The sequence below is a fragment of the Urocitellus parryii genome, chromosome X, assembly GCF_045843805.1.
Source record: "Urocitellus parryii isolate mUroPar1 chromosome X, mUroPar1.hap1, whole genome shotgun sequence".
Lineage (NCBI taxonomy): Eukaryota > Metazoa > Chordata > Mammalia > Rodentia > Sciuridae > Urocitellus > Urocitellus parryii.
This window is the reverse complement of record NC_135547.1, coordinates 90936323-90959737: the sequence shown is the minus strand read 5'-3', so window position 1 is coordinate 90959737 and position 23415 is coordinate 90936323. Positions and strand designations below refer to the sequence as shown.

The 23415-nt window shown below is 40.8% G+C and overlaps 1 protein-coding gene across 1 annotated transcript; it reads right to left on the bottom strand.

Annotated features, from left to right (window-relative positions):
- Window positions 1-13298: 13298 nt before the first annotated feature.
- Usp27x (ubiquitin specific peptidase 27 X-linked) lies at window positions 13299-15191 on the bottom strand. The gene has a single exon (XM_026406751.2). The coding sequence runs from the start codon at window positions 14886-14888 to the stop codon at window positions 13572-13574; it is 1317 nt and encodes a 438-aa protein (XP_026262536.2). The 5' UTR covers window positions 14889-15191; the 3' UTR covers window positions 13299-13571.
- Between the last annotated feature and the right edge of the window lie 8224 nt (window positions 15192-23415).

The following is a 23415-nucleotide window of genomic DNA, read 5'->3' as shown; positions in this document are numbered from 1 at the left end:
TTTTTAATGTGGTGCTGAGAATCAAACCTGGGTCGTGCCCGTGCTAGGCGAGCACTCTACAGCTGAGCCACAATCCCAGCCCTCTTTCTTTTTTTATAGTAATGGAGATTGAACCCAGGGACTTACATGTGCTAGGCAAATGTTCTACCACCAAGCTATATCCCCACCCCTTTTGAAAATTTTATTTTAAGACAGGATCTATCTAAGTTGTCCAGGCTGGTCTCAAATTTGCAATCCTTCTGCTTCAACGTATCAAGTAGCTGGGACAACAGGCATGTGCCACCACTTCTGGGTATCTTACTTTTTTTTCTCAAATGCTTTCTTTGCATCTATTGAGATGGTCATGTGGTTTATTTCCCTTTCATTTTATTAATGACATCTGTTACATTAACTGATATTCTTATCTTGAACTAACCTCGAGTCATGGTATAATTACCAGTCTTGCCATAGTGTATAATCCTTTTAATACGCTGCTGTACTGTGCTTTACTAATAGTTTGGTGAGGATACTTGCATCTGTTTTTATAAAGTATATCAGTCTATAGTTTCCAATATACAGGTTCCACAGAATGAGTTGGGCAGTATTCTATCATCTTGTATTTTTTTGACTTTGAGAAGGAGTGTTTGTTAATTCTTTAAATATTTGGTAGAATTTTCTAGTGCAACCATTTGATCTTGGGTTTTTCTTTTTGATGCTTCCTAAACAAATTTTCAACCAAACCTCCTATTTTTAATGCCACCATCACTCCTATTTCCAGAAGCTCTTGGTGACATCAGATTCTGAGCTTTTTTGAGAAGCACATGGTATCAATTGTCTCTTTACTTGCACCACTGCCCTTTTAGCATTTAGCTTTCTTGGGAATACTAAGTCAGTTTTTCATCCATCTCTTTTCTTTGGCTTCCTTCAAGACTTTCTCGGTCTTTGATTCTCTGAAGTTCGGATATGCCCAGGTATATTGGATTTGGTGTGGTGTTCATTTTAGTGTTCGCTGAATATGTGATTTGCTGTGTGTCACAAATTTTGGAATTGTTTTGGTCCTTATGGCTTCAAATATTTCTTCCACCTTTGTATTAGAGATCTTCATAGAAACAGAACCAAAGGAGAGAAAGAGAGGTAGGTAGATAATAATAACTAGGTATGGAGTGTGTTTAATGTTTGCTATAGCTCTAAATGCTAGAGGCACTGAAATCCTCTAATGTCCTTCTTTTGTTTCCCTTCATAGCTTTGACGTTTTTATTTGTACTCAAGAGAGAATCTATTTTACAGCTATTTTACCAGTGAATTCTTGCTGTACTGGAGGTTTTGGTGCGGGGTACAATGTGGGGGAAGGGAATCAGTCTATAATCTTCTTATAATGTCTTGGTCATCAGGTGGGACTTGGCCCTGGGGATTGTGGCCCACCCAAAAGTTTCTGTTCCTCCTCCAAGAGTTTCACTGCCCTCCCTATGACCTTTCCTGACTGCTGTAATTCCATTCACTTTCCATTAAGCCTGCTCCCTCATGACCCCTGAATTTTTCCTCCCTCAGGTGATACAGGAAGCTAGGAGTGGGGTGGAAATACAGAAACGTGGGATAAAGTTTCTGTACTGTTCTGTGGTAAAGCCTTCCCTAACCCATAGCTGGAATTCTATTGTGAAGTGTCTGGGGTTACACAATAGCTACTCTTCCTGCCAGATCCACAAGGAGACTTCTCTGAGATCCTCACCAAGAGAATTTGGTAAGGTTAATGGAGGGAAAGCATTGAAAAATGTGGGCCTGCTATGATTATAGTGGCTAGGTTTTCTAAGTCTCATGCTAGTCCACAGTTTCTAGCATTTGTCAAAATTACTAGTGAAGGATAAATAAGATTAATAAATTAATGAGCTAAATAAAATTAGATCATGATATAGCTTTCTTAAAGATGTTTCTTCAGTTGTTGATAGACCTTTATTTTATTTATTTATATGCCATTCGAGAATCGAACCCAGTGCCTCACACATGCCAGCCAAGTGTACTACTGCTGAGCCACAACCTGAGCCCCATGATATAGCTTTTTAAAAAATGTTTTTATTAGTACACTTTAGTTATACATAATATTTGGAGTTCATTTTTACATAAATATACATGCATGGAATATAATTTGATTCACTTCATTTCCCAGTACTTACTTATTATCCCAACTTCCTCTACTCTACTGCTCTTCCATTTCTTCATTTATTGTTTTTTGAGTTGGTGCTATAGATAAACAGATATACATAGCAGAATTCACTGTGGTATATGCATATATGTGTAAATGCTGGTAAGGATGTGGGGAAAAAGATTCACTCACACATTGTTGTTAGTACAACCACTTTGGTAAAGCATTATGGGGAGTCCACAGAAGATTAGTAAAGGAACCAAACCACCATATGATCCACCTATCCATTCCTTCATATCACTTTTTAATTTATATTGCTAATTCAGTTTGCTAGTATTTTTAGAATTTTAGTACCTAGATTTATGAGAATGGTTAAAAAAAAAGCATTCTTGTGCCATTTTTATCCGGTTTTGACATAATGAATATATTCCAGCTGCATGAAATGACGTGCAAATGTTTCCTCCTTTTATATTTCCTGTAATAGTATATATCAGGTAGATCTAGTGGTTATCCTGCTAGAAATCTTGGTTTGTTATTTCTAGGGAAGAGTATATTTTAAACTACTGATTTAGTGTTTTTAAATATTTATGTCTTTCAAGCTTTCTATTTCTTCTTAAGATTTGTAAAATTGTTTTTTAAAGGTTGTTTTATCTACAATTTTACATTTATTGGTAGAAAGTCGTCTATAGTATTTTAAAATTATTTAAAAATCTCTATTATATCTGTGTTTTCCCCCTATATTCATCTTTTTTTAGTTGTAGATGGACACAATATCATTATTTTTATTTATTTTTCTTTTTATGTGGTACTGAGGATTGAAACCAGTGCTTCACACATGCTAGGCAAGTGTTCTCCCATTGAGCCCCAGCCCCAGTCCTCTATTGATTCTTAATATTATTCACTTGTGAATTCCCTTTTGTATTCTTGTCCAGTCTTACCAGAGGTTTGTCTTTGCAAAGAACCAAGTTTTGGTTTCACTGATCTTCTCCATTGCCACCTTGTTTTCTATTCCAACAATTTGTGGCCTTACATAGATTATGATTTTTCTTCTGCTCTCATTGGGCTCATTTGTTGTTTATTGTCTAGCTTCTTTAACTAAATGAATGACATGATTAAATTTTGGCCTTATTTTTCTAATAAAAAGCATGTAAGGATATATCTAAGTTCTGTTTTAGCTCTATTTTACAAGCTCTGCTATCTGTATTATCATTGCTCAGTTCTAAAGACTTTGTAATTTATATTATGATTTTCCTTCAACCTATAAGTCATGTGTGTGTTTTAAACATTCCAAACAGCTTTTTAAGAGTTTTTGTTATTGTATTGCTTTTGATTTCTAATTGCATTGTGATCAGGGTCTGAATTAAACTAATTCTGTGGTATTTGCTGAAACTTGCTTCATAGCATAGAATGTGGTCAATATCCCAAGTGTGCTTGAAAAGATAATATATTATTTAACTCTTAGATGCATAGAGATGAGTGTACGTGTGTGTCCATTAGATTAAGCTAGATAACTATGCTGTTATGACCTATGTTATTACTGACTTTTGTGTAACAAAAGTAATCTAACAGTCTGTAAGGAAGGTATGTCAAAATCTTCCACCATGATTATAGATTTGTCAGTTTCTCCTCCTTGTAATTCTAACCATTTTGCCATATATATTTTGAAGTCATGTTATAAAATTTGTAAATATAAAATTTAGAATTTTTTATATTTCTACTGAATAATTATTTCAATTATTTTGTTCTTATACCCATAATCTATTTTGTATGGTCTATGCAGAGTTATAACAGCTTTCTTTCAGTTAGGCCTTTATTGGATACTTTATCTCATACCATAATATTGCTAACCTGTGACCTTATGTTTTAAAAGTTTCTTTTGAAGAACACATAGCTGGGTTTTCTTTTCATAATCCAACCTGACATTCTAGAGATTTTAAACCACGTGCACGTGTTGTTATCATTGTATTATTGTATTTGGATTTGATTCATTTTAATTTATGCTGTTTACCCTAATTTTTCAATTCTTCTTAACTTTTTCCTCTGCTTTCCTATCTTCAATTTTATGGATGGGAGTTCCCCACTCTTTTTTTTTTCTCATCTGTGGCTTAGAGGTTATATATTCTTTTTGTATTCATTCCATTGTCCCCTTCAACTAGTGTGTAAGATAGAAAGTCATGCACTCAGAAATGACATGCATAATTAACTTACAAAAGTCTAAAATCTGGGGCTGGGATTGTGGCTCAGTGGCAGAGCGCTTGCCTAGCATGCATGAGGCACTGGGTTTGATTCTCAGCACCACATAAAAATAAATAAATAAAAATAAAGGTCTATCAACAACTAAAAATAATAATTTTTTAAAAAGTCTAAAATTTGAAAAAAGCAATCTTTTTACTGTTATTCAAGATTATACATGAATTAAGAACTCATATTGTTATTGTTGCCTGGTGTTTCAAATCTAGATTGCTTTTTCAAATCCCATTAGCAAAGATTATGATTGTTTTACATTGCAGTGTTTATTTGCTTTTATTCAAGTGCTTAACATCATTTTTATTTTCCATTCTTTCACCTGCTGCAGACCTTTCACCTGGGATAATTTTTCCTTCTCCTTTTCACTTATGATACCCTCTCTTAAATTTATTTGGTGTGGTTCAGCTAGTGAAGAACTAACTCAATATTTTCTCAAAATGTCTATATTTCACTTTCATTATTTTAAAATATTTCACTGAATATAGAAAGCAAAGTTAGTGATTAGCAAATTGAAGATAATGCCCCTATCTTCTGATTGGTAAAAAGTCACTCTAATTATTGTTCCCATAAAATGAGCTATCATCTTTCTCTAGCTCCATTTTCTCTTTCCCTCTGTTTTCCTACAGTGTCTGTGTGTAGACTTGTATTTTTAAAACATATTTTTAGTGGTTGATGAACCTTTATTTTATTTATTTATATGTAGTGCTGAATATTGAACCCAGTGCCTCACACATGCTAGGCAAGTGTTCTACCACTGTGGTACAAACCCAGCCCTAGACTTTTTTTATTTATACTACATGGGCATCTTGAATGTATGTATTGAATTCCTTCATTAAGTCTAAGAAAGTTCTCAGCCATTATCTCTTCAAATATTGCCTTTTTTCCCATCTGTGGCTAAATATTTTTCTTTTTATGTGGTGCTGAGGATTGAAACCAGAGCCTCACACATGCTTTATCCCTTTAATGTTCACATTCATATTCTCTCTCAGGCTGTATTCAAATGTATGCTAGATTTTCCCATTATAATTTCCACATCTCTTCGTTCTGTCCTGTATTTTCTATTTCTGGATCATTTCCTCGGGTTTACCTTGTACTTCATTAACTCTTCACTTAATGTCCACATCTCTTCCAGACACATTCACTGAGTTACCATTTTTCACTTATGCAAGTTCTTTTCCCCCGATGTGCTATGTTGCTTTTTATAGGTTCCTCTTGCCTGCAGATATTTTAAATTTTTCTTTTTTAAATTATTTTAGTTGTAGATAGACACAATATTTATTTTTATGTAGTGCTGAGAATCGATCCCAGTGCCTCATGTGTGGAAGGCAAGCACTCTACCACTGACCTACAGACCCAGCCCTTAAAATTTTCTTTCAGCATGGCACACACAATTTTTTTTAAAAGAGAGAGAGAGAGATAAGAGAGAGATAGAGAGAATTTTTTAATATTTATTTTTCAGTTTTCGGTGGACACAACATCTTTATTTTATTTTATGTGGGGCTGAGGATCAAACCCAGTGCCCTGCGCATGCCAGGCGAGTGCGCTACCACTTGAGCCACATCCCCAGCCCTACACACAATTAATTTAAATTATGTGTGCTGCTTCCTACAAAGAACTAGGATAATTATTACATGGACTAGATTTTCCCATGAATATAAAACATATCTATAGTATGTATGTACAAGTTTTAAATACAGAATTAAATCATATAATATTTAAAAATAAAAAAAATGTATGTAGTAATTCTACAATCTGAAGTCCGATGAACCTGATTCTGTTGTTTGTTTTTTCCTTTCCTGTTTCTAACTCAAGTTGCCTTGTTTCTTTGTGCAACTGCCTGCTTTCAGGTCTTTGCCCATGAAAGTTTATTCTGGGGGGTTTTCTGAGGCCTGGGATGGATATATTCTCCTCTAGAGGATTTGTGTTTGTTTTTACCAAGCATCCTGGAATACTTCCTGTGTGGGAACTACCAAAAACCAAGTCTGTGACTTGAAGTTCACTGATAGAAGGGGGATAGAAGAGAAATAAATCTGTCTGAGGGCTAGAGTGTGGCCTTCTCAGGGAGTGATTTATCTACACACATACCCCCTTTTTGCCCTTTCCTTTTAGCAAGAGAGCTCTATTTAATGGCAAGGCCACTTCCTGTACAGTTTTCTGGAATTGTCAGGAACAGGGTCAGGGTTAGTCTGGTTGGCCCTTATGCTGCAGTTATAGGCCTTCAGGGTCTCTCCATAACATGGGGAAGGTCCTGAGCCTGACTTCTCTCCCTCTACCCCTCTGAGGCCATTGAATCAAAGCTCAGTTGGGCAATATAAGCAAATGCCCCCAGAGCAAATTGGCTTTGGTGCTCCAATATTCTGTTTCCCTGTTTACAATATATTTTTTTGGTATTGGAGATTGACCTCAGGAGTATTTGACTACTGAGCCACACCCCCAGACCTATTTTGTATTTTATTTAGAGACAGGGTCTCACTGAGTAGTGTAGCCCCTTCGTGCAGTTACTGAGGCTGGCTTTGAACTCAATATCCTCCTACCCCAGCTTCCAGAGCTGTTGGCATTACAGGCATGCACCATTGCACCCAGCTCGTTCACAATCTTTCACCCAAAAATTGGCCTGCAAGTTTCTTTCTGTCCTCTGAGCCCTTCAGTGCTTTTAAAATACTTCAGAAAGATTTTATCCAGCATTTTTGGGATAGTTAAATCAAATAACCAAATCTGCCATTGTTGTAAGCTAGAAGTTCATATTCTTAAATGTTCAAACATTCACACTTGACTTAAAAGGCCTAAATTCAGGCAATATCCCCATCATCTTCACAGTCTTAGAACCTTAGACTGCTTAAAATATTAATAATCCCCTGATATCTGTCATGTTTTGTACTCCAGTGTTTTTAGTGTCTGTTTTTTAATACTCTCTTATTTTTCAATACTATTATTATTTTGGTTTTTCGTTTTTGTGTAAGATAGGCCTAAATGATTCTCCTGCCTCAACATCCTGTGCAGTCCCAGCTATTGTTGTTTTATATACTTAATGCTTATATTTCCCCACATTTACAATTTTTGTTCACCATTCCTTGCCTCCTATCTACCCCTTATCTCTGCTTTTCATTTCCTTCTTCCTGAAGTGTATCTTTCAGTTGTAATTTTTTAAATGTAATTTTTTGTTGTAGATGGACACGATGCCTTTATCTTATTTCTTTATTTTTATGTGGTGCTGAGGATCGAACCACACACCCTTGCTAGTTCTTGCATGCTAGGCAAGAACTCTACCACTGAGCCACAAACCCAGCCTTCAGTTGTTTTAATGAGAGTCTATTATTGCAAAAAATTTCTTAGTTTTGTTTTTCTGTAAATGTTCTTATTTCACTCTCAAAGAGTGGTAATTTTTCTCACCAGTATTTCTTAGGGGCACTAATTCTTGTGCCAATTGGTGACTCTTCTTCAGGGTGTATAATTTCTTTGCAAGGGCTGTATTTTTATTGTTGCTTGTTCTTGAGAGTATCTTCAGCAGATAATTTCTTTTTCTGGTATAGGGTTCCATGTACCATGAATTGTAAAAATTGCAATTTACTATTGCAGAGGTTTTGGAGGTTTTTCAGTTATCCAACCTCAGAATCACTTTTTCAGCATGCTATTCCTATAACACATAATAGGGTAAATTTAGATGTCCCAGTCCACATATGACATAGGCCTGGGGTTTTTATTTTTCCTGGTGGCTTGAAAGAGAGCATGAACCCTGTCAATACTTACTTTCCCAACCCCTTCTAATGGCCAAGTGAAGCTACTAAAGGTTTTACACTGAGATTTCAAGTTTCTCTGCCTCTGATGGACCTGAGGCTGTGGGTATTAGACTACCAACACCAAGCACCTGGTCCCTTGGGTCTGATATCTGTAACCATTACCATACTGGGACATAACAATGTCACTGACTTTAAGCTTTATTTTTGTTTCTCTAGACATTTCTTTTTTTTGAAACTTAGTTATATTTTTAAAATTTTAAAATTTTATTATAGTTCATTTCATGTTAATATGTTGTATAGTGGGGGAGGCACTATTCATATCATCTTAATATATGGTGTGTTGCCAGAAGAAACCATATTTTACACACAAGATTTTGCACCCTTATAATTAAGCACTTTTCCTTATCACGTCCATCTTCATAAATACACACCTCTTTAAATTTGAAAGAACTAGGAGTATTTAGACTATAGGCATATATGAGGCCAGGCCTCTATAAAATGTTGGATTATGTTGCAGATATACCAGCCATGTAGCCATGTAGTATGTCATTCCTCTGGGATTTAAAATTTCTTAGCACAGTGATTTTTAATATTTAAATATTTTAGTAGCAGAACCCTTTCTTCAAATATTACAGGGAAACCCTCAAATAAAAAGCAAGTAAGATGAGACACTGCTCTGGTTGAAATAGGGTTGAACATTCTGATCCTCGCTGTTTTATCCTCCCCCTTGCTTCCTAAGGTGCTAAGGGTCTCCCTGGGGCATCTTCATACACTGCTTAGATTCCAACAAATGTGAAAGGAGATAGATTAAATCAGTGGTTCTCAAAGAGTGGTCCCAGAACCAGAAATATGGACATCACCTGGAAATGTGTCAGAAATGCAAATTCTCAAGCCTCCATCTCAGAGTCTGCTGCACCAGAAATACTGGGGACAGGATCCAGCAATTGGTGTGTTAACAAGCTTTCCACGTGACTCTGATGCTTGTTAGTTGGATAACTTACTAGAATAGAATATTCCATTCAGGAGGTATTTGAAAAAAGGCTAGAGTGTTTCCCACAATTAATATTTCTGAGCATCTAAATTAACCGAAACATCTCTGGAAGCCTGTTTTCCATCCACCATTCTCTCATACCTGAGTGAGATTATAGACATTCTCAAGGACCAATTTTGCCATGGCCTTGATTCCTTTGAAATGGCTTCATGTGTCAGAAATCACTGAAAGGAGTTGGGATTCCTATTCTCAGTTTATTAGATGGAAATAATGAAGTTCCTCCTAGTTTTCCTTGACAAAAAGATTTGAGGTCCTAAGCTCATAAAATTATATGGAGCAAAACAAGCCAGACATAGAGTACACACCAATTGCATTTATAGGAGGTATAAAGACAGGCAACACTGACCTATAGTGAAAGAAGTCAGCATAAGAGCCTTTGAGTTACCAGTAATATTGTTTCTTGTGGACGCTATTTACAGGAATACGTTCATTTTGTAGAAATTCATTGGAATATATATGACATGTGCACTTTTCCTGTGTGCTTAATACACTTCAGTACAAAAATTTAAGAATAGCACTGAGTCACCTGCAGGAGAAGTTAAGTACTCGTGTAATGACACATTGCCATTGAGTGCTGGGCTACATATTGTGAGGATGTGGACCTTCACTTCTGGGTATGAAATATATATTATGAGCAAACACAGATTTCCAGCACAGGGTGTACTACATTATGACAATGAATTGTGTAGAGACAACCCCATTTACTGATTGGAAAAGATCTTTTGGTTGATGGCACCCCTGACCAGGATCCCCTGTGAGTGAAGAGGTGAGTCAGTTTTAGTATCTGGCTATTCTAAAAAAATGGACAGTGGCAGGATACTGGATTTCCAATTAGGTTAGGCCAAAAAACTGTAGGATGGATGTGTAAGGGGTGACCAAGCAGTAAACCAATTCTTGGTTCCTTATTCTGAGTGTTGTGTGTGGTTAAGGCCCTCAGTTGTGAGCAGCCATCTTTTACCTGTGTCCTTCTGGGCCCAGATCATAAATCTATATACAACTGAGTCCCTTTGCTTTACCAGATTATAGATATAAATAGGGTTAAGGAATTAGCTTAAATTTTACTGGCTTTTCCCCCATCTGCTCACACAGGAACTCCAGCCCAAGTGTAAAATGACCCATTTGTGTCTGAAAGTTTCCAGTAGCTCACAAATCAATCTGTTGTTTTGCTGGGGTTTTTTTCCCATTTTTCATATTCTTTCTTGTTTTGTGCCCCATGTTTGTGTATTCTGCCCATAAAGCTACTTAAGTAGTTATCCCTTCCCTCCTCCACCCCCTTGGCCACCCACTGCTGTACCCACCAGGGGAATATTGCTGAAAGCACCAGGGGCTACCTCCAGAGCTCCGAAAAATCCACAGCCATGGAGATGCCCAGCCATGGACCAGCCATGCTCAAACAAGCCTGAATCTCAGTTCAAATTAACACATACCTGCTGAATACATGTTGTCCTTGGTCCCACGGTGGCGTGATCTGAAAGCAGCTCCTGGATTGCTGGTTCAATTTAGGGTTTGGTGACTGATAGGGACATAGGGCTAGGTTTGAATGACGCCCCTGTTGCTGAGGTACAATGGTGTTTTCTAGATAGAGGTGTGAGGTCCAGTCAGGAAGTGCCAGGCACAGCTGCTCCCTCTGGTGGTCTGTGCCTTCCACCAGCAGTGACAGGGAGGTCAGCGTCAGCAGTCTAATGCCACTCATTTGTGAGTGAGTTCCTCTTAGAACTATTCCTGGGGTGCAGGGTATTTAAAAGACAGCGTCTAGATCAGACAAACCCCAATGAGGAACATTCTATTAAAAATGTGAACGCATACAAGACAAAGGTTGTGGAAATGTTCCTGATTAAAGGAAGCAAAAGAGACATGACAACTAGATGCAATACCTCACCCTACCCCAGATCCTATAATAGGGGGAAGAAACACTATAAAGGACATTTCTGGGACAAAAAGACAAAATTAGAGCATGAAGGGTAGATTTGATAAAAGCATCATATCAATGCTAATTTTTCTGATGCTATACTGTGGTGATAGAGGGGATTTGCCTATTGTTAGGAAATGGCCTCTGATATATTGCAGCATGAAGGGCCATGATGGATGTAATTTATTCTCACACAGTTCAAACACATTTATGAAAGAATGCACATGTGCAAATGATAAAGCAAATAAGGTAAAATGTTAATAGGTAAAGCTGGATAAAGCATATGCAGATGTTCGTTATACTATTTTCTTTTATTTTTGTACCTTCTCTTAAGTTTGAATTTATTTTCAAATAAAAATGTTCAAAGGATAGTTTCTGTGTAGTCAGGATCTGATGGCAGATGCCTGACTGAACTCTCCCTGTGGCAGACATGAAGAATGAGGACATGGCTTTGTTCCCAGGTAGGGCTTCCAGACACATCCCAAAAGGTAGCCAGACACCTAGTCTGAAGTTGCCAATTGGCACCCAAAGCACCCATCTCTTGATCTCTCCCATCCTACAAGGCACGAAAAATAATGTTACACATTGTGTCCTGAGGATTATGGGCCCTGAGTGTTAAAGAAATATTGGTTATGAAAGGATGATGTATTAGTTTGTTCATCCATCCATTCACTCAGTAAATGTTTTGAGTACTTACTTACTATGTGCCAGGAACAGTTCCAGGGGGTGAGGATGCAGCCAGTGTACAAGAGACACAACCCCTTCCCTTAAAAAGCCTATGAGCTCATTGCAGGTGTGCTTACAACCACATGAATAAACCTGTATTTTCAAATGAGTTGATCACAAAGTAAGCCCAGGAAGCTGTGAGGAACCCACCCTTTTACCAAAGCCAGTGGATCTGATGAATTTAATTCCCTTCCAGGATTTTCTAGGGAATAGTTACTTTTGTACCTGATGCTGAGGAGAGGAGGACTTGTGCTGCTTCCCCCATCCTGAGCTCATCCCATCTGTTTCAGCTTAGCTCTCTGCAGGCTGCTCTGCTCTCTGTCAGGATCAGGGAAGGGACCAACAAGCCACTCTATCAACATCCGTGGGCTGATGGATCAGTGAGCTTTGGAAAACAGTCTTTCTCCTGATCTATGCCCGTGGGTAAATGTGGCAGCTATACCCATATTGCTTTTAGAAAGCAAAGACCACCAAATACCTTGGTGTGGCAGTCTGATAGCATTCTAGCCATGAGAATCCAATCACTGGGGTGCCGAGTCATGAAAACAACATGATTGTCCTTCTGCTGAACAGAAAAATTACCTTTGGGGAACAGTTGTTCTCCCCCTCTCCAATAATGGGCTTGACATCAATTGTCATGCCCTGTGCACAGAGACAGTAGTAGAGTCCATTGTGTCATGGCTCCAAGCAGTCAGTGTTGGGGAGAGTTCTTAAAATTCTGTGTGTGTGTGTGTGTGTGTGTGTGTGTGTGTGTGTGTACGCGCAAGTGTGATTGCATGTGACACAGGTCCCTTCTTTCCATCCGTCTCAAGTGAGACTGACCTTCACCTCTGATGTATTGTGGGCCCAGTCCAAAGAAGTTTCAGATTTGGATCCAACAAACGTTTACTGAGTCCCTACAAAGTTCCAAGCCTTTTACTTTATACTTTGACACATTTTATATCATTTAATCTTTAACAACAACCCTTTAAGGTAGGAATTATCTGCACTTTACAGATGAGAAAACAATCGCAAAGAGGTTCATTGATTTGCTCAAGTATATCATACAGCTTTTTTTTTTTTAAACACTCACACACTACACTGTCAGCTGAGGCCTGTCTGTGTTGATAGCTTATCTTACAACATTTCTCTTGTCTTCTCTACTTTTGGAGCGGCTGCTCCCCTTATGCAAGCCCCCTTATTTCTTCTCCTTTCACTAGCCCGTATGGGCTTTTCTTTTTTAAATACTGCATTTAATAGCACAAAAAAATCACGAATACAAAGAAACTGGCAAAGGTGTTTGTCAATGATATCCCTGCCTCCTCCGCTTTTCTGCTTTCATACCCATGTACGTAATGGGCTACATTTTTTATAAACTTTTCTTTTTCCCCCCAAATGTATAACTGTTATGTGATTGGTCAATTGAAGCTGAAACACCCATGGAGAAAGATGTTTTACGGTTACAAGGGCACACACCCCCCCACACCACCCCCCTCCCCCCCACATCTTCCCACACAACCTTTTGGAGGAATATAGGATATGTACCAGTGTCACGATTTCCCTGCTCCTGCCTTCCCCACCCAGAGCACTCCTGCCATTTAATTTTCCTTTAAGTGACTGCCTCGACTAGAGCCTCTTCTCCCTCCCCTTCTATTTCTCTTCCATCAGGACCTTTTTGGACACTGGGTACTGTTCAATTCTTACTCTGTCAGGCCCATGGGCCATGGTCAAGTAGGTCCTTAAATCTCGATGCCAGTTGTAGTACGGTTGTCGTCATCTTCCATTACAGGTAGTCGGTGTGTTGCTTCAGTAGGCTTGTGTATTCATTTCTTTCACTTTTTCTGACTCATGTTCCAGGACCTGTTTGTGATAGAACAGTAAATACCCTTCACTGTCCAGCACATCCTTAATACTGGCCTTGGTGATGACAGCATCATCACATTTGAACCACTGGTCCTTGTGGTGCCGGATGAAGCTGGTGTAGTGGCCACTCTCCAAGGTTCCTTGGTGATTAACCACAGCAAACAAGGAATACTTATTCTCGTTGTTTCCACTATTAGTTGGCAGCTGCAACTGTCCATTCATTCTGCTCTCTTTACTTGAGGCCATAAACGGTGTCATATCCAGCTCCAGAGGAAAGGAAATGTATGTAGTGATCTTGCGCCTCTGTTTGGCTGAGTGTTCAAACCGTTTGAAATGAAAACAGGCAACAACTGGTAATTTATTCATCGTGAGCTGTTTGGTTGATTCCTGGTAGCTTTGGCAACTGCCACATTTGATTTTGGCACTGCTTCCTAAGTGCTCTGGCCTCGTAAACCTTCTCAAGCAGTCTGTGAGGGTGGTGATGCCTGGTATGTGGCTTTCCCCATTCACACTGCTGTCCCTCCCTGGACTCATAGGCCAGAAGGAGGTGCAAGAGCCAGGCAAGTCCAAACTGATGTCCCAGCATGGGTCTATGGTGGTGGAGACCCCATGGCAGGCTTGACAGGTGACATCAGACTGCAGGCCACCTGTGAAGATTTGGTCTATGATGCAGTTACAGTGGTTGGGATTATTGGCTGCCTTCCCTACATCATCACCTTTGCAGTGCCTGTGCAGGACATCTAATGCCGCAATGAGGAACTCGTGGGCATCCTGTTGCCTGTACCCTGCTAAGTGGCGAGCATGTATCCACACCAGGTGCAGTAACTTATAGGGAACGTGAGGAGACGGGTTTCCAGAATACAACTCCCGAAACAGCGAAGACATCTCACAGACCAGACACAACTCAGGACTTGGCATTTCACATCGGTGCCTGTCGGAGAGGAAGAAATCTCTCAGGATGGGAGTGTGGGTCAGGGCCTGGACGATGCAGTTCATAAAGCACGTGTTGCCGAGATTGATTAGTCCTCTTAAGCCGATGGTGAAGCTGGACGTGATTCTTCTCCGCCGCGGGTTGTGCCCCAGCAGTTCTAACTCCGGTTTGGTTGTTTCCCAGGTTGGATATTTCTCACCAAGGCCTGGGACTGAACACTGCTGGTGAGAAACCTCTGTTGAGGTGGAGGCTTGTAATTTCAAGGCTTCTCCTTGCTCTTCTTTGGCAATTTGCTCAATGTCTTTGTCATACACATAGTCCTTACACATAAAGCAGTATATACCTCCATAATAAAGGTCTACCGCTAAGTTGTGTTGTTTTGTCTCGGCGTGCTCATGAATGTGTTTCTCTGTGAAGCAGCCAAAGAAGACACAGGAAAGGCAAGAGTGGAGTCTGTTCAAATGGGTGCCACACACATGGCAGATGCACGACTTTGCCTTGCTTTTCCTAGTCTCTGGGGTTCCACACCACACGAAGCACTGGTAAATGACCCGCAGTTCCTGCCTCCAGTTCTCTCCCACCTTAAAGCTGTTCACGTGGGAACAACCTGGTGGCCCCACGGCAAAATCCACATCCAAGCATCCGCCCCCAGGGCCGCGACGGGGCCGGGGCCGGGGCGGGGGCCGTGGCCTAGGCTGCGGCGGGGTACGGAGCCGGGTCTGGGGCCGGGGCCGGGGTCGGCGGCGCGCAGCACGACTGCGACGCGGAGAGGGATCGGGGGGCCGCGGCGGGTCGGAGGGAAGGGTGGGGGGAGGAACCTCGTCGCTGCTGCCGCCACCGCCGCTCCGCGTTGGATTCTCATCCTCCAGCTCCGGCTTCGGCTCCCCCTTCGGCTCCTGCTCCGCCTCCCGTACCGGCTCGGGTTCAGGCTCGGGCTCCAGCTTGAGCTCAGTCCGGCGGCCCGGACCCTCCGCCGTCTCCACCTTCCCGGCCGTCTCCACCTTGTCGGTGGCGTCCACCTTCCCGGCCGCCTCCACCTTCCCCGCCGCCTCCACCTTCCCCTCCACCTTCGCCTCCGCCTCCACCTTCCTCTCCGCCTTCTCCGCCGTCTCTGCCGTCTCCGCCTCCTCTACCTCCTCCGCCTCCACTGGCGGCGGCTCCTCCCCCTGCTCGCAGGGCTCTGGCGGCCACTGGGCGTGGCGGCGCGGGGGCCACGCAGACCTGGGGTGTCCCCCGCCCGGCCTGAGAGAGCGTGGTGGCTGTGGCAGCTGGACCCAAAAGGGACTTTCACTGAAGGAGGCGGCGGCGGAAGCAGGCGACGCCCCCGGGAATCCTCCCGCCGAAGCCCCCTAGCGGAGGCCGCTTCTGCAGCCAGGCCCCGTTTCCTTTAATTCAATATTTTCCAAACTTGCTTGTTCACGAGAATCACGTGGGGAGCATGTTGAAATTACAGATTCCTCGGCTCCACCCGCAGGCCTACAGAATCAGTCTCTGGAAGGGAGGTGCTCCGGAACCTGTATCTCTAACTAGGGCCCGAGAGGCTGCTTATGATCAGGCAAGTTTGGGAAACACAGCTCTAATTCATTGAGGCTGGCGGGAAGGGGGGCGGGGACCGCGCAGTCTCTTTAAGGCGCTTCCAGTTCTCAGCTCCAATCGCTGCTCTGACCCCCATCGTCGTCTCCTCCCCTCTCCTCGTCCTTCCCTAGGTCCATGCAGGCTTCCCCCAGCACTTCGGGGCCAGGGGCCCGAAAGGTTGCCAAAACCAGAAATGTTTCTGAGGCTGTGTAATGTCCCCTCACGAGGGGGTCCTAGGGAGTACAGGCAAAAGCCGTGACAGCCATCATTCCGATGACTGAGCCTGCCCCCAGTGTGTCCCAGTCACCCCTCCCACTCAGGTCCTTCTCTTCCTGCAAAGGTTGAAGCTCCAGCTCCATTTGGGGGCAGGCCTGGACCCCAGATCCGGAGCGGCAGCGAGTCCAAGGCCGCTGAATCTGAAGTAGCACCTCCCCTTTCCCATCTTATCAGTGTTCTGCGGAGTCCAGACTAGCTCCTTGCCTCCTCCTCAGGCAGCCTCCCAAGGCCAAGGGTGGGATGAGGGTTTGGCAGCTGGCTTTCTGCCCAGTAGATGCTGAGCATCCCAGGGGCAGAACTCAGCTCTTCCATCCAAGGCCAGTGGGGCAAGGCACCACAAGGCCATCTCTCCAACTGGCACCTCTCCTGCTCAGAGAAGGGCCTAAACTACAGATGCAATCCAGAGACCCTTAATCTCTAGCAGAAGCCCAGGGCAGGCAGCAGGTGGGAGTGCAGAGGAAGCCTGTGGAGTTGCTAATGGAGAGAGGGGATCGTGCAACGATCTGAAGGGCCTCTGATAACCCCTGTGCTGATAGGCTGTTGGCACTGGGCAGAAGCACCATGGAGCCCATGAGAAATGAGGCCAGAACCGGCAGCTCAGGTCTTGAGCATGGCTGGGGGTATGGGGAAGCCAGATGCATTTGCTGGTCCCAGGGAGTGCAGCACAAGGCAGACATCAGCACATTGAGCCAAAGGGCAGGCTGTGTTCTAAGAAGAGCCTGGTCCTGGTGGTGGCCAGCTGTGGCCAAGTGCACCTTGGCAGGCTTGTGGGGCAATGCTGCTTGGTTATATACTCCAGCAAAGTTCTCTCTGGTCAGCACAGGATGTCACCATTCACCTGGCTTTCCCTCCAGGAAGGGGAAAGGGAAGGACGCCTAGGGTTAGCAGCAGGAGGAAATCTTTATGAATCAGGAACCCTTAAGGAGGATGCCTAGTTCCCACCCAGCTGAGGGCTGCCCAGGTGCCTGCCCTTCCTACATCAGTTCTGCCTGTAATTCCTTGAAACACCCCAACATCCTTCCAATAAATACTTGCCCTTTGTGGCCTGCAACCAGAGGAACTGCAACTATCATACCCGCTGAAGGAATGCTGCTGCTACTAAAAGTGACTAGGGTCATGGAGTGTAGGAGGCAGGAGAAGGGTTACTCTCATCCCATCTTCACAGAGTAACAGACAATGAAGAGACCTAATGATCTCTGTATACCAGGGACTGTCTCCCATTGAAGACTAGCCATGGTTATCTGGTTGCCTTACTGATCAACTTCCCGTAGAAGCATACAGTCCACCTGGACTCTGCTCAGGCCAGCGTGTTCTGGAAGTGGAGGACTCTGCCACCATTCATTCAACAGATGTTTATTCAGCACCCACCCACAGCCAGGTGGTATGAGGTGCTGCAGAAACAACAGTGAAACAAAGACATTTACCCCAGGGCCAGATTTTTGGGGCTGATTTCCCCAAAAAGCACACTAAGGAAGTGTTTTTCTAGGTCACTAGCAGAGAAGAGACACCCAAACCAAAAATACATATAAAAACATTATATATCAGAATCACTATAACGTTTGATTATTCGAAGAGTCCCTATGGGAAAATCACAAATTAGTTGTACTTCCTTACATTCATTTCCTGATTGCACGTTGCTTTTGTTTTGAATCACATGTGGAGGTGATCTTGAGATGCTTAGTGTTTGAGTCTGGATTCAGTCTTGGGCAAATGTCACGGTCTGCATCTCACAAAGACATGACAATTTCTGGCAAAAGAGGCTGATCTTAGGAGAAACAGCTCCTCACAGTCCCCCTTGCATCTGAGTGCTAAATACAGCTCTGACCACAAGGTGGCAAAAGAGTAAATTACAATTCCTCATATACATATTTTGTACGTTTATATAAAACTGTTGGTTTGTATTAAATGCTCTCTAAAAATATTTGAAAAATGCTGTTCACCTACATACATTTTTAGGTTGACGTCTTAAATTTTGCATCATAAATGTCAATTGGCTGCAAACATGTAATTTCTGACAAGTGCTAACATTCAAAAATAAAACTCTTACATCACTATTTTACATGAATCCAGTGGAACGTAAATACCTTAGGGATTTGAAAGCCACCATCATCTGTCTTAAAAATTTATAACCAATAGTTGCAAGTTGTATATTTTACCTTTTCTCCCTGAGTTCTTAATTCCACTCTATTCTTCCAACAGAATTTTGTCTCAATAATATATATTTTTGGACTTGAAGCAATTTTATAGATTGTTCTGCCATGTTATTCTGCAGCAAAATTGTATAAATGTGTATTTAAATGCTCTCTAAATGTTCCTGTTATCATAAGGCTGTAAGGTGGTGTTGTTTAAAATTTTTCTGTTTTATCTTGACAAATAGTATTACAATATGATAGATCAATGCATTGTAAATATATTACAAAATATTTTATAGGTAATTATTAAAATAAAAGTTTATTGGCAGTAAAGAGGATTAGTAGAGCTATTTTGAAAAAAAATAGTGGATGTATCTGTGGATAAACATTGCTTATTGCTAGAATGAGACATGATTCAGCATCCATTCTCTTCCTCTTTTTTGTTTGGTTAAATGTTAGCATACAGAAATCTCTTTCATATAAATGGGTAAATCAGAATGGATATTTGTTTTGCCAATATCACTCAAGTCTTTGAATTATTTTGGAAATATAAGGGTAAAAAATACACAAGATGTTTTATCTACAAAATTATTTCTCATGATTTGTCAGCTACAACTCCACTGGGTTTTCCTTCAATTTTATTGGAAGCAAAGAAATGGAAACCATCTGAGTTGCAAAAGGATTTGATCCCTTTCATTTGTTAGAACAGTTTGTTCACCATTGACAGCAGTGTTTGGAATTGTCTCTCTGGTGCCCTGAGGATTTTACACTGCAGGGCAATACATCCAGATGAGATTCAGGATGGGTAAAAGATATGCTTTCCTTTTGTAAGTGCAAAAGGCATGAGAAGGGAAAGATGGAAGGAGAGAACCAGCTTGATTCCTCCACAGTAAGTATGTTATTTGGCAGATCAATTTTTAAAATGCATATGAAATTTGAGGATGTAGAAATTGATCCCTTTCTAATTCCTGTACCCTAGGGTAATGCACACTCCTTTGAAATTTGCTGGTTTACATTGTTATAAAACTAATACATATATATTTGTGAGGTTTTTTTTTTTTAAGAGAGAGTGAGAGAGGGGGACAGAGAGAGAGAGAATTTTCAACATTTTATTTATTTTTTCTTAGTTCTCGGTGGACACAACATCTTTGTTGTATGTGGTGCTGAGGATCGAACCCGGGCCGCACGCATGCCAGGCGAGCGCGCTACCGCTTGAGCCACATCCCCAGCCCCTATTTGTGAGTTTTTAAAAAAGATATAGAAAAAAGAATGACATGAAATGTGAAAGCTCCTCTCTCTTCCCATGACAATCACACCAAGTTCTATTCCCTGGAAAAATTTGAGAATTTTTCTATGCAGATAAAAGTGTATTTCATACATATATTATTTTTATGAAATATAAATGAGACTAATATGCAGAAGTTCTCTCCAAGTTGATTTATGCATCTAATGAAACACCAATAAAAATCCCATGAGATTTTTTTAGGGGAGACTTAACGAAGTAATACCTAAATTAGTATGGAAAACTAAAAAGCATTTACCTCTTCCTTTTTCTTCTTTCTAAAAATAAGGATGTAATTACTATAGGTAAATAGCCATCTTGTAACTAATCCAATTGAAAGGCAAAAAACGAAAAGAAAAGAAACTGATCACCTCTGGGTCTATTCTTACATGTGAGGAAAAACTACTGTATTTTATCACCTCTAAGAGGTACATCTCTTCAGATTTCAACATTGCTGAAATATTTGAATGACAGTTTATGATTATTTTGGCAGCACTTTTTTTCTTTCTTGGTGATTTATAAAATACCGTGTGTCTCACAGTAAATAGTATCTGAGAATCAGTGTAATGCTCAAAATGTCATCCTTTTAAGTCTTTGTTATTTGCATCCTGGTTGTGTGTAGTCTGAATACAATTCCTAAGTGAGAGTAGGCTTGCTTGCTTTTTTTTCCAGCTTACGTAAATTTATCCGGTGCCCAGTCTAGGGTTGTGAACACAATCCGAGGTCTTTATGTACTTGTAGATAAGATCAAACCAGTGGGTTTGCCACATCCTTTGTGGAATCTTCAATGTTGACCTCTCAATAGCAGGCTTTCTATGTCACTCCTAGCAAAGCCTCAGTCCTTATCCTGCCCTTTCAGAGGCCCCTACTGAATCTGGCCTTGGGCTCTGAGACCTTGCTTCCTATCAACTCAGCCTTGCTTCAAGCAGACTATACTTATTTCTAGTCCTTGAATAAATTAAGCTGGATCCTATTTCTAGGCCTATATCCTTAGTGTTTCTACTGCATGGAAAACTCTTCCCTTAGAAATCCTCATGGCTTTTCTCCCTCATTTGCTTCAGATCTCTGCTTAAATATCACCTTATCTCAGAACCATTCTTTGACCACTGTATAAAATAGCAACCCATCCCTGCTTTAATTTTCTTCATAAGGTATCACTACATGATGTATTAAGTAACAATCACATGGATATATTAAATATTATACACACACAATTAATATAAACACCAAGAGAGTAAGATGTTCACTATTCTATCCCCAATGTTTTTGAAAGTTATTACATATTTAAGTATTTGTCAAATAAACAAATAAATGTTTTCCTCATGGATGAAGTCATCCATATTTTAATATTTTTATTGGGCATTTTGTATTACCATTTTTGTGAACTGGCTAGTGTTCTTGGGGTTTCTCAATAATCTTAATAAGTAGCACTTAGATGGCTCTTGAGGTATGCCAAAAGATGTTCCTATTTAACTTGTTTAACCCTTGCTACAATTTTAAAAAATTCTCTTTTATCTACTCCCATTTTTAAGTGATGAAGCTGAGGCAGAGAGATTGAATAACACCCAAGTCAGTGATAGATATGGGATTCAAGCTCAACAGCTGGAATCTAGAATTTGGTCTCATACCTACTAATCTATTTGCCCTTTATCTGTCAGATTCTAAAATATAAATATTTTCCACATTTGTCATTGTCTGTTGTCTTTTATTTTTACTATGTGATGTTTAAGATTATTATATAGACAAATTTCTCAAACATTTCTTCATGTGTTCTGGATTTTAATATCTCATTTTAGAAAAGTTTCTTTTTAATCCTGATTATAAAAGTACAGAGTGAGTGTAAAGGGCCTGAGACAAAAAAAAAAAAAAAAACAGTTTAATGATTTCAAGAAATGAAAACAAAGTCAGAGTTGCATGAGCTTGACGACCAAGAAAGGGGAGAGTGATACAAGATGAGGATGAGGACTGAGGTACAGGTGAGGGCCAGATCACTTGGAGCTTTGTCGAGAATCATACAGGACTTGGATATTATCCCAGTTCCACTGAGAATCATTTGGGGGTTTTTAGACAGGCAATGGCATTATATTTTTTATGGCTTACATGTAATAATTATAATCTAATAATAATAACAGTAATTAATATTGATTGCTTATGGTATCCCAAGTACTGTTTAATAAGTAATTTAATAAATTATTTAAACCTCATAACACACTGATGAGCTAGGTACTTATATTATTGTTACTATACACATAAGGAAACTGAGATACACAAACAAAAAGGAGCTGAGGATGTACCTCAGTGGTAGAGTGCTTGCTTAGCATGTGTGACACCCTGGGCTTGATCCCCAGCACTGCAAAAAAATTTTTAATAAAGTACTTTGGATTTTCTCATGTTTTTTTCCTCTGCTTCTATACTTCTTCCTATTCAGAATATACCTAACATCAACAATGAGATGTCTGATACCTACTTTTTATTTTTTTAATATATATATTTTTTTAGTTGTAGATGGACAAATACCTTCATTTTATTATTTATTTTTATGTGGTGCTGAGGATCAGACCCAGAGACTCATACATGTAAGGCAAGCGCTCTACCACTGAGCCACAACCCCAGCCCCTTGATACTTGCTTTTTCTAGGCCCTTGATGTCTCATTGGTGGTCTTCAGATCTCTTCTAGGCTAACAAAAGGGAAAATAGCAAGTCAACTCAACAGTACGGCCCCTAAGTCTGAGAACTGGCCTCATCCCCATCCCGTTTGGTCCATACCAAAAAGCTCAGAAATAGCCAGCCTGCTGTCCCATTCATGATGACCAAGAGTTAGCTCAGCAGCCCCTGTTTACCATTGCAGCAGTACTAGACCTTATACCCTGCTCTCCCACAGTCATACCAGCAATCAGAAAACCGAGGAATGGGGTTCATCAGGATATGCCTCAGGAGATGTTGGAGATCCCAACCATAAAGAGGGAAGAAGTGAGCCTAGAAATGTGGAAGGGCCAGAAAATGGAGGAACTCAAGGCTTTCTTCAAGCATGCAACCAAGTGATTGCAATGGCCTAAACCTTTCTCTAACTTAAAGAAAGGAGAAGGAGGAAGAGAGGGAGGGAGGGAGGGAGGGAGGGAGAGAGAGAGAGAGAGAGAGAGAGAGAGAGAGAGAGAGAGAGAGAGGAAATTTATGGTTGTAGGGGTGGCAGCAAAGATGAAGATTATACTGCATCATATTCCAACCAGCCATCTCCCCAGTTTTCCCCACGTATTGCCTCCAGCTATTCTGTATCTTCTATCAATCTTCAGCAGCTCTGACTGTAGTCCATAAGAATGATGCACCATTTGATTGACACTTTTGATTCTCTACTTATGCGCATTATATGGTTTCTGACAAACTTGCTGCAAGTTGGCACAATATCTGGTCAACCACCTATCTTACTTTTGCCTTTTAGGAAAATATTGGAATCCCAAAATATGTGCCCAGTGCTGGAGGTTGGGATAAAGCTTGAACCTGCATGAGCTTAAAAGAAGCTCAATGAAGAGTACATTCTGCAAATGCACTTATCAAAGTGTTTTATTCAGCGTTTTTTCTGTGACTTAAAGAATT